At 41.2% G+C, this 12,327-nt stretch overlaps 2 protein-coding genes across 2 annotated transcripts; both read right to left on the reverse strand.

Moving 5' to 3' along the window:
• Positions 1–5,260: 5,260 nt before the first annotated feature.
• NCU05173 (hypothetical protein) lies at positions 5,261–7,366 on the reverse strand (the record flags this gene model as incomplete). Its single annotated transcript, XM_956784.2, has 1 exon — positions 5,261–7,366. The coding sequence occupies one exon, from the start codon at positions 7,364–7,366 to the stop codon at positions 5,303–5,305; it is 2,064 nt and encodes a 687-aa protein (XP_961877.1). The 3' UTR covers positions 5,261–5,302.
• A 336-nt stretch (positions 7,367–7,702) lies between these two features.
• NCU05172 (hypothetical protein) lies at positions 7,703–11,393 on the reverse strand (the record flags this gene model as incomplete). The annotated part of the gene is made up of 3 exons (XM_956783.3): positions 7,703–8,667; positions 8,737–9,092; positions 9,475–11,393. The coding sequence occupies 3 exons, from the start codon at positions 11,391–11,393 to the stop codon at positions 7,703–7,705; spliced, it is 3,240 nt and encodes a 1,079-aa protein (XP_961876.3).
• Between the last annotated feature and the right edge of the window lie 934 nt (positions 11,394–12,327).

Here is a 12,327-nt window from a genome sequence, read left to right on the forward strand (position 1 = left end):
TAATACTATATATATTTATATTAGGGGCTACTAATAATAATAAGGTAATAGAAGGACGTTATAGGATAAATTTTAATAAAGTCCTAAAGTATTATAAAACTACCTAAATTTATTTGTAGGGAGAGTTTTAGTAAGTCTGTTAGCAACTTATTAGCCTATAGGAATATACTTAAAATTTACTTCTTCGGAGGATTATTTTTTTTAGTAGAAGAATTTTTAAGTATTAATATATTTAGTCCTTACGTAGAATTTAGGATTTTTTATTAAGGTTAGAGCTTCCTAATTATTATTATAAATAATAGTTATTAATATAGGCTATTTACTTAATTTATTTAATAACTGTTGTAGTTAAATTACTTTTTTAGTAGTTTATATTTATTTAATAAGTTCTACTTTATAGGATAATAGAACTATAATTAATTACTTCTTTAAATTCTAATTAATAGTAGCGCTTCCAATATTAAAAATATACCCGGAAGTAGACCTTTGCTTCTAAGTATCTCTAGCCTAATCGGCGTTAATAAAATTAGTAAGAGGTTCGATTTTATTTCCTAAAAGTATTAATTTAAATTTAATAGTACTTCGTAAGTATTAGAAAATCTATTTTACTATAAATATATGGGCGTTTATAGGTTTATTTATATATTAGCTATAAAAGGATATAGGGAATACTATATTTAATTGAATTCCGAATATAGTAAATATTAGTAAATTAATATAGGTAGTATACTAAGTAATTATTTTTACGCTAACTTTAAAATCGTTAGGTAGTTCTTTGATTTTTAATATTTATATTAGTATATTCACTTATTATACGTCCTACTATCCTACCTTTTTAATAATCTTTTTGAAATATACCTTTTATAAAAGGTAAATTATATAGTTAGGATAGTTATAAATAACCCTTATCCTTAAATAAAATGAGACTAGTTTTAGGTTTAATATTTTAAAACGTTTGCTAAGTATATTTTTAAACGATTAAACTTTAGTCTTAGATGGGCCTATAATAAGTAAATCGTCTATATAAATAGCAATATAGATATATCCTTTAATAAATACCCTATTATTTATATTAAAGGGTTGGAATTTAAATATTTTTAGGAAGTTAAATAATATATTATATTAGATACGTAAGGATTATTTTAGGCTGTATAAAGCCTTATTAAAATAATATACTAGGTTTTTATTTTGGTTGAAGTTTAATAGTTATTCAATATAGATTTCTTTATCTACTTTACTATAGAAAAATACAATATAGACGTTTATTTACTCAAATTCCAAATCGAATGTAGCGGTAATAGCGAAAATAAGTTTATAGCTTATAGGTTTAATTATAATTATAAACGTTTTATTATAATTAATACCTTCTTATTACTTAAACCCCCGAATAACCTATTTAACCTTATATCGGATAATCTTTCTATTAACCCCGGTCTTAAATTTATAAACCTATTTTCCAGTTAATACCCAATATCCTAAGGGCTTTAATACTAATATCTAAATTTTATTATTAATAAGAGATTAGTATTTACTATTTATAATTTATTTCTAATTAGGCTAATTCGAATTATATAACGCTTATCGATAGTTCTTTAGTTCAATCGGAGTAGTAATTTCCATTATAATACTAATTAGGGTATATAATAATAATTAATTAATTAGTATAGTTTTAATAATAATATAGTCTTTTATAAGTATTATTAGTAGTTCTAACGAAGCTGGCAGTTTTAGAGCTTCGTTATCGAAGATTTCCGAGGAGTAAAATAATAGTTTAAATTCGGCTAATAGCTTTAGAAGCTTAGTACGGTCGTATAATACAAGGGGTATATTTTCCGAAACTCCCCTTAGATATACTATTAGATTAATATTTTTATTAGAGTTGGGTTTTAAGTCCGTCTAGGGGCTTATAGTTATTATATTATAAAAGTAGGTATAATTAGCAATATAGGGTTAGTTTTTATTAAAAATAATATTATTAGTAATAATAATTCTATTATTATTAGTAAGAATAATATAATTCCAAGATCCTTTATAGTTTAATAGCCGGTAAGGGGATTTAGTAGGGTTGAACTTTCCTTCGAAGTCCTTCTTTATAAAATAGAAGAAGCCGGGTAAGCTTAGTACCTATAAATATAAAAGATCTGGTTTAGTCCCGAATTATATTTTATAGGGTATTTAGTTAATAATAGAATTGGGGGAACGGTTTTGTAGGTATATAATAGATTAAATTAAGTAGGGCTAGTATTAATAAGGGAGTTAGGTTTATTGGATTAGAATAGTAATTCGTTTTAGTAGAATATTATTAAGCTTTTTAATAATACTATTCTACTAATACTATTTAGTAGCTATATAATGCAATACTATATATTAGTCCCGATAATAAGCTTTTAGTACTTTATTAGAATTTTCTCTAGTTTAGTCTATATATACGTTAAATACTTTATATTCTACTATCTCAGTATAGTTAATCTATTTAGTAAAAGTATTATATAGGTCTAACCTTTATTTAAATATATAAATCTAAATGAATTAGGTAAAATTATTAATAATAGTAAGCCAATACTATTCTTAATTAATATTGTCTATAGGAAAAGGACTTACAATATTTATATATACCTATTCTAATAAGCGAATACTATATTGTATTATTCCGGTATAGGGAGTTTGTTTTAGCTTACTAGCTATATAAAATTTATAAAAGTAGGTTACTTAAATTAAATTTATTCCTATAAATATAGTCTATAGTAGCCGAAAGTTTCTTTCGTTAAGGTAGCCGAATTGTTAGTACTATAGTTGTATAACTTTATTAAATAGATAGTAAGTTTTAAGTACAATTATTATAGTATAGGGTTGTTTAATTTAATTAAGGAAGTATAATCTTCTAATTTCTATACTGGTAAATTGGAATTGGTTGTCGGCGAATATAATAAATCGATTATCTTTTATAATAATATAATAAGAGACGCTATCCTTTTGAAGCTATAAGATAGATATAAGGTTGTAAGCGGCCTTAGGGTATAGGTAGGTATTAATAAATAATAGGTAATTTAATTTACTATTTTGGATAATTGATATTTTAAAGGTTCCTATATAAGTAGGTATAAGGGAAATATCCCTTATATTAAGAATAGGGAGTTTATTATATTAGTAAAGTATAAATAGAATAAATTTGTTTATTTAGTAGATGAAGTAATTAGTAACGCTAATATTGAAGATATAAAGATCCTTAAAAAATATTAAGAGAGGATTTATTTTATTTATAGCGAATAAGGTAATAATAGTAGAATTGAGCGAGGAGTAAAATAGGGGTATAATAGTAAGTAATATTATTGTATTTAACTTTTCTAATATTAGTTTAGTGAATTAATTGGGTAGGAAGGTTGGATAGGCGCTTTCCTAAGCGCTTTATTAAATCGATAATAGTGTATTTTTACGTTCGGTATTAGTATTAGTCTCTATTAAATTATTATTAATTAATAAATAAGTGTACTTTGTAGACTTTTAGTAATTATATTAGTCGGATTTATTAGAAGAGTTTAACGTTAAATATTTTAAAACCTATCCTTTTAATCTTCGTTCCGGGTATTATTCCTAATATTATTTATTACTATATATAGGTATTTTATAAATATTATAAAAGGATTAAGTAAATTTATATTTTCCTTTATTAATTAATATTAAGGCATTGGTTTTTACTATTGTAAGTACTCTATCGGTACTATTCTTCCGTCCCCTTTCGGAGATTTAGGATTTTAATATTACTTAAGAGAGGGTTATACCTTCCTCTTTAATTTTATTAGTTTTGGGGTTTTAATAGGGTAGGATTTAATTATATTAAAAGAGTTATTCTTTAAAGAGTTGGTAGCCGCTACTTAATTCTAATAGGAAATATATAATTAGAAAGAAGTTCGGTAATTTTTATTATTAAATCTAATTATATAAGAGTATTGTAGATCCTTCTATAGTCCTTAATATATTTAGTAATACTATTGAATTAGAATAATATAATATATTCCTATTTTTAAATAAAGTTTTAGTAGGTAGGACCGTTTTAACCTATATCCTTAATTATATTAGCGAAGTATATAAAGGTTTAGCGAATTGTTCTAATAATTTCTAACGGCGGTTCGGGATATTCTAAAAGTATAAAGGAATAATTATTAATAATTCTAAAAATAATTCTAACGAATTGGGACTAGTAGGTAGGTTAATTATTAAATAAATTATTATAGTAGTTGTCGGTTTAGTTTTTAGTTTGCGGTAGAGGATTATTATAGTTAATAATATATTCGAAATTAATAGATTGGAGGTAGAAACGTATAATATAGTCCTATTTGGCCTAGTCGGTAATATTAGTAAGCTTTTTAATATTCTTATAGCCGGTAGTCTTAAGTTAGTAGAAGCTTATAGTATCAGTAAGGGATAGTATAGTAGAGAAGGTAATTAAGAAAAGAAATTAAAAAGAAGTAATAGAAAATTAAGAAGAAGTAATAGAGGATTGAGAAGAAGTAATAGAAGGCCGAGAAGAAATAATAAAAATGTAAAGAAGATAGTAGAAAGTAGTAAAGATATTAAGAAGCTATATATATAGTAGTTTTATAGGTGTAAAACTAAGATAGAATTATTTTAGTGCGTATAGCATCCGGGCTTATAACCTATTAAAAAGATGATTGTAAAATTAATTTTCTTATTGCCTTGAACTATTAATTTCAAAATTGGAAGGATAGGCGGGAACCGCCCATCCTTAAATACTAGTTTATACGTAATTGATTCGGATAATTCCCCCGAAGTATCTGATCCCCGGAACGGGGATTAGATGCCGGGATAAAAACCCCGGGGATTAGATACCGGGCTGAATCCCCGAAGTATCTGATCCCTCCGGAGGGATCAGATACTTCAACAGGTACACCTGAAAACATATTTTGTAGCTGTTTTGCTCATTTTGAATGTCTGTTACCCTAGTCGCTCAACCGTGTCAATCTTTACATGTAACTCCCAGTGACTTGGATCTCGTGATGCTTTTCTGCTGTTGAGGGCAAAATGCTGAGAATCGACTAATCCATGCTCCTTACCATTTGTAGACGGTTAGAGTTGAATAGGCTACAGTTACATAGAGGTACGCTACTAGTGGTGGATGTCAAGTCGTGTTGTCGCCATGTGAAAAGGAAAAAAAGTTGATCAAGTTAGCTTGGAGGGACATGGATGTTGGTGTGCATTGACAAAACGGGGGTTACAATGTCATCAGCTGCACGAGAAATTTCAAAAGCTCTTCTCAGTTAAATTACATTCTATCTCAATACTACTAGTCCACCATGACCCTGCGTCCCCAAACCGTCATGAGTCCTGCCATCAACCTGTTCGAGTTATCGGTGTTGATTCCCGCTCCAGCTTGAAAGCCGGGGATTCTACCATGGAAAACGTCAAATGCCTCGCCATGTAGGGGCATGGTGCCGTGGATCACGTACTTGGCCTTCGCATCAAGATCAACCTTGGTAAAGAGGCAAAGCAAACCACAACCACGATTGACGTAGGGCCGAAACGACGTCAGGTCCAACACACTCGAACACAGCGGCAGAGACGACGACAAGGAGATAGGAATATGTACTTGTCCAGTCAAGGGATTGACAGGGGGGATGAACACAATATTTTGTGCATATGCCGACAGCATTGCCCTCTGAATCGGCAAAACTTCAGGCTGATCATGTGCATCTACCTCGTCGAGCGGAGCAGGGCTATTAGTACTTCGTGCCAGCCACGTTGACAGCCGATAGACCATAGCAGCGTGATTGAAGCTGCAGCCATTATTGAGTGGCCAGCGGTCATGCTCGCTGTCCCTGGGTGTTGTAAACACCTTTGACGTGTGAATAACTTCTTCCAGAAGCGCGACGGCTACCCACAGGCTCCCGCTCCACAGCCTGTCAAGAGTAAAGGAAGGGCTGCTCTGAGCGACCATGGCTCTGACAAACTGATGGGCACTGAACGATTCTTCGGAGGCGGGGGGGTGCCAAATCGAATCCTGGCCAGCATGCAGAATAGCTGCCATCATGCAAGCCACCCGCTTGGTAGCCGGTGACGCGGGAATGTAGTACATGTGTGCCATGAACGCGGCAGGGTACAGATTGGACATGCTCATTCGCTGGGCAAATTCCAAAGTCAACCGGCCGACTGGAGTGAGCGTAGAGGTCGTTTGGTCGACGAGCCCCATCAGCTTAACAACACGAAGTGCCTCGTACCACAGCAATGGATGAACGTTGTAGGCCAGAGGGTCGTATGCGGGAAGGCTCAGAGCCAGCAGGCAAAACCCCAGCAACTCGCTGCTATGAGCGTGCGGCCGTGGCTGATCCGGAATCGAATCCACACGGATCAGGCCGTCAGGTGCACTGTAATGAGCAACTTGGGCTGGGCCACCGGAGTAGGTAGCCAGACCTTGCTTTGCTAAAAGCTCCTGCTTGCTGACCAGGACGGCGCGTTTCGTCACCAGCAATCCTGATCTGTTGTCAAGGACAGTCATCTCCTTGGTTCTCTGGTAGACGGCCATGGCGACATTACGGATCGGAAACCGTACTTCAACGTCATGCTCAATTTGAATGAGCGCAGGCCCCTGGAGGGTTGCCAGGGAGGCGACAAGGGTGGGGTTTCTGTCAAGCTGTCGCCGTGACAGAGTAACGAAGTGACATTTTGGCAGGCCCTTTGAGCGCGTTTCGTAGTTTTCCCAGCTGGAACTGTTTCTCAAGTTCGTAGCCATGTAAACATCGGTGAACACAAGGACGTTTCTGTCCTGAGCTCTGCCCCCCTCGTACAATGTCTCCCAGATGACACTGGACGCATGGACACTTGATGTCAGCGGTGTCATGGGCAAAAGCTCGTGGGGAGGGTCGACTTGGATGATGACAGGCCGGGCGCAGCGGGGGTAACGATGGCCGGCAGCACCCATGGTAACGACGGCCAGAGACTCGCCGGCAGCCGCTGCCAATTGGTAGAAAAGAGCGACAAGATACTCGCCGCGAGCAGAGGGGGTGACCTCTATATCGATACAGACAGTGGCACGCGGGCCAAGTCGAGTGCCGAGTGTCGCGTTTTGCGAGAGCTCGACCATCTCTGTGGTGGAAAACAGCATCACCCTGCCACTGTCCAAGCCATCCTTGATTGACTGGGTGCTCAAGTATGCTTTTAACAGCTCAACTTGTGTCGCAGTCTGCTGGATATAGACAAGCCGGGCACTAGGCTCGCCTGCCATCTGGTCCCAAATGCGACAGAGCCATTGGGTGCTTTTCCCGCAGCCATGGGGGCCTTGCAAATGAGCAATGTGTGCGCCGGGTACGCTTCTGGCGAGGAATCCGGTGAGAATGTCTTGCGGGGAAGCCATTGTCGCAGTGGTTGATGACTGAGGTTGTGGTATCGCGCGGGTTGTAAAGTGGGAGATTTTGTCAATCAGTTCCTCCTACATGGATTTTGTTTAGGGCGGGGAGTTGGCAGGGCGTCAAGGCAAGGCTGGGGCAGGGTTGGCGAAGGCTGGGGCAGGCAGGGTTGGAGCGGGCAGGCAGGGTACAAACTACAAAGCTCGGGACACACAGCATACTTCTAGATTTTCACGCAACAATGCACTTGGTCACTGTAAACAGTTGATTTAGACTACCTCTACGGAAAATGAAACATCCTGCCAGGGCAGCTACCACCATGTGAAGCTCTGGTTGGATTTGACTCAAATGTTCATGTCTTTCAAGACCCTCTCAACCGATTCCTCAAGCCTCGTACGCGGCAGAGACAAGGGATTCTCCTTAATCCAATGCTCAACATACTGACGCCCCTTCCATTGACAGAACTTGGGGAGCAAGGCTCTGAGGAGCTCGACTGTCACGCCCAGACCCTGTCGAGGGTAATGCTCAGCCACATATGGGTCGAGACCGCGTGTGTTGTGCAAAGCAGCCCAAACAAGTAGCTTAGAGGTAGCATGCATGTTCCAAGATGGCAGCCCAACATGAAGGCTGGAGCACAACTTTTCGCACTCAGTCACGGCCTGCTGGAGAGTAATATCATCCAGGGCCGCGCCAGCGAGCAAACGCTCAGCCTGAAGAAGCGCGGTCTTGAATGTGGCAACCATGCGTGCGTAGTTCGCCGTCTCCACCAGCCTCTCCTCGTTATGAGGAGGGCAGCCATTGGCCACGTGCTTCTCGAGCCAGACAGGGTAGCTGGGCTGCAACTGTGGGTTGTGCGACATCAAGAGTAGCTCGCAAGCCCATCCGACAAAATTGAGCCAGGTTTGACCCAGAGCGGGCATGACATAAGGGTTAGCCAGAGGCGTGACTGTGCTGTACCCGAGTTGATAAACAACAGACCTTTGGGCCACGTCCAGACTAATGCGGACACGGACAAGCCCAATGGTACCGAACTTGTCCTGTTGACCCTTACTCTCGAGCTCATGCCAAACCTTGCTGGCTGGAGAGAGCTCTCTGGGGAGGATGATGTGGAAGCGTCCATACACGCCTGGGTGACCCTCACCGACCTGTGGTCTCAGCTGCTGCCACATGGACGTATCAGGCACAACAAAGGTGCCATCGCGCTCTTGGATCTTTGCCTCGCGGAACGCCGCATATTCCGGCGAAGTCTCCGCCGAAGGAGCAGGCAGCGGGTAATTTATTTTATACAGGCTGCTCATCTCTTCAGGAACTGAGCGATACGTGATGGGTTAGTGAATAATTTCGTCAATGGCATCGAGCAACACAAATGTCAACTTACAGAACCATTTGACGACATAAAGGTCAATCAACCAGTTGCGGACATTGGGGCAGACCGAGGCGAACTTCTGTCGCCATAAGTTTTCATGGGCCTTGGCAGCAAAGATGTCCGCCATCATGCGATGGACGAAGGACTCCTCAAGACCAAAAGCTTTTTTGATTTCGGTCATGATATGGCTACGACGCTTTTGCGCGTCCAGAGGCATGCTAGGAGCGGTCATCGTGGCGCTGTCGTTCATCTTGTGGTCACTCTTGTTGTTGTTGTGGTTGTTGTTGTTGTTGTTGTTGTTGTTGTGTCGAGGTAGAGTAGCGGGGTAAGAATGTGTTTGGTTATTTGGCGGCCACGAAGGACTGATTCTGTTGGAGGCCCGTGCAGACGTTTGCCAGTTGGTATGATAGAGGTACCTTACCAGGCCGTTGCGAGAATGGGGCTGGGTACCTCTACAGGTGTGGCTGTTTGTATATGAGTTCGGACTGCAGTAAATACAGGTATTTTTACGCCCGGGCTGCTATTTGAAGGGCCCAAGAAGTTGTCGTGCTTGCGAAACATTATAAGGGAAGAGTTCAACGGTACAGGAGTCAACATGCAAAAACGGCATCACAGTGGAAGGGAAGGGGGACTCAAGATTCACAACAGAGGTATTATTTGCGACTACAAGTACACTAGCGAAACACCAAAGCGTGGCCGAGGCCTTGCTGAACACGTTTGACTTGCAAACATTGATCATGCATATCACACTGCCCATCGTGTGGGATGGCATCGGTAGTAGGCCCGGAGTGGATAATGCGCTTGAAACAATACCAGCGATCTACTGGTGGCCCGGCGTTGAAAAGGTCCAGATTGTTCAAGGCACGAACATCTGGATCAGACATGACCACACAGAACTGATTAAAGATGGCCTCTAGGGGACCCTCTTGTGTGTCGGCAACAATAAACCTGTCGAGCTTGTCCAACAAGTCATCCACACGCTGTACCCATCGACGGTTGTTGGGGGGGACAGACCGTATTGAGCAGGACGGTCTGATGGCCAGCAATTCCCGTGAACGACTGACTTCGTCGTTGAGCTTGTCCAGTCTGGCACATTGGTCTTGGATCTGATTGTCCAAGTCAAAATTTGTGCTCTTGAAGTCCTCCAGCTCTTGCTCTAACCGCTGAACCTTCTGTAGTTGTATTTCCAAACTAGCAAGAGCATCGTAACTGGTATTTTTCCAGTCCTTGTTTGTCCTTACTTCTTTCAGGACAACAGCTAGGGAATTGGTGTCGCCATCACAGAGGTTTTCAACCCAGCCCCAAATGTTCTGCAGATCAGACTCAATGTCAGACAGTCTGATGTCGTGATCATTTGCCATTGCTGCGAGTTGAAGAGCAAGGTGGCGGTAAAGACCGTAAAGGACTTTCAAGTTTTGTTTGGATGCCACTCCGTCGAACTTGGCCAAGACTGACCCGACCGTCGTGCTGACAGACCGAACAAGCTCCTGGGTAGCGCCGTTTTCCGACAGAGTGTCAAGCTTGGTCAGAGCAGACTGGACTTGCTCTTTGGTAGCCTTGTCATTGTTCACCTGACTGATCTGGCTTGAGATCAATTCAAGTGTCTCCGAACGGGTCCGGTTCTGGCTATTCATGACAGATGACATCTCTAGCAATTGGTCCCAGAGCTTGCTCATGCCCCTCCAAACGAGATCTTTGGTAGAGCTATCGTTCCATATCTGACTGAGTTGGCCCGAAACAGTATGCAACATGTGCGAGACGCCTTCCATGAATTGCACCACGTTCTGTAGGCTTTCCGAAACAAACCCGACTTGCTTCATTTGGTCTGAGATTGCATCGACCTTTTCAGAAACGCCTGGAATTGCCTGTACTTGATGTGACATGGTGTTCAGGCTGTTGGACACAGCCGTGACCTGCTCTTTGGTCGCACCGTCCTTCAAGACAGTTTCCAAGGCCTTGGACACAGCCGTGACCTGCTCTTTGGTCGCACCGTCATTCAAGACGGTGTCCAAAGCCTTGGAAACGGCCGTGACCTGCTCTTTGGTCGCATTGTCTTTTGACAAGGTGTCCAAGGCCTTGGAAACAGCCGTGACCTGCTCTTTAGTCGCATTGTCTTTTGACAAGGTGTCCAAGGCCTTGGACACAGCCGTGACCTGCTCTTTGGTCGCACTGTCATTCAAGACAGTTTCCAAGGCCTTGGAAACGACCTTGACCTGCTCTTGGGTAGCCGTGACCTGCTGCTGGCTGGCCATGTTCTGCACACTGTCCGAAACAGATCGGACTTGCTCTTTCGTAGCATTGTTGTCCATCTTTTCAAGGATCAAGTCAAGCTTTGCATGGAGCTCCAATTGATGCTCCTTGTCCTTGACAGCCTGTTCTCTTCGATCGAGGTCATGCTCCCTTGTTTGGACAGCCTGCTCCTTGTCCAGGAGAGTCTGCTCCCTCTCCTGAAGAGATTGCTCCTTTTCGGCAAGCTCTCGATCTTGATTGCCGAGGGCCTCCTCTTGTTCAACGAGGTGTCGTTCCCACTCATCGTTCTGGCGAATTTCATTGTCGATGTCCCTTGTGAGGGTCCACAATGCATTTTGGACATAGTCCCAAGCGTCGTTGCCCTCCGGCTGCTGAGGAATCAGCGACCAAATTTCTTGAAGCCTTTCAGCGTAGTTCATGGTGGCGACGTGACGACTGTGCAATTCAAGGTCAAGAAGTATGGTTCGAGAAACAGGAAGCGAGCGCACAAATTTTCAAATTGACATTTGTGCGAGTCCACGATAGTAGAAGGCTCATCATGGAGGAAGGAACGATGAGCGCTGCCAAGAAACACAGAATGTACTTTTGTACATACCGACCCAGCACGCGGGCAAAATTTGCCCGCGCCGCATTGCTCGTGCCATTCTAGTGTATGCAAAGTTTGCACTGGGCAATCTAAGTACAAAATCATCGTTTGCCCACACCCTTAAAACCCGATGTAAAGGTATTCATTTTCCATACTAGTTAGTATATGCAAACTTTGCACCCGTCACCCCCACTACAAAATAAACGTTTGCACACGCCTTTGAAACCGCCTTGTACACAGCGGTAAAACGTTGCTCAGCACTTTGCATCGTAGTGTCGCATACAACTTTGCACCCGTCACCCCCACTACAAAATAAACGTTTGCACACAGCGGTAAAACGTTACTCAGCACTTTGCATCGTGGTGTCGCACACTCAAGGCAGTCGCTGGGCTGAGCACCGGAGAGAGAAAATATTCGATACGTTCAATTTGGATCTTCTTGGTCAGCATGCCTGGCTAGTAAACCGTAGCCAACTTTCTGGTGGAGGAGTGTCGCCGTCCGAACAAGGCATCAATCCAGCTACCTAGTTTGTTCGCTTGCACGGGATCGTTGCCGAGACCTCTCTTGAGTGCGGGCGCCAAGTCGCGGTCTTGCTCTGCTGTGGTTTTTGAGGCTGTGAAAGAGTAAAGTTTCTCTTTAGAAATGACACGCCGAAAATATCGCCAGCTATCAACTGGCGCTTCCGGGGAGTAACAACACCCGTGTTGACATAGTGCTCGGAAAAGGGGTCAATCGTGACTGCCGCCATTTGCTGCGGCACCGGGGAT

This window comes from Neurospora crassa, linkage group IV (assembly GCF_000182925.2).
Source record: "Neurospora crassa OR74A linkage group IV, whole genome shotgun sequence".
In the NCBI taxonomy this organism is placed as follows: Eukaryota; Fungi; Ascomycota; class Sordariomycetes; order Sordariales; family Sordariaceae; genus Neurospora; species Neurospora crassa.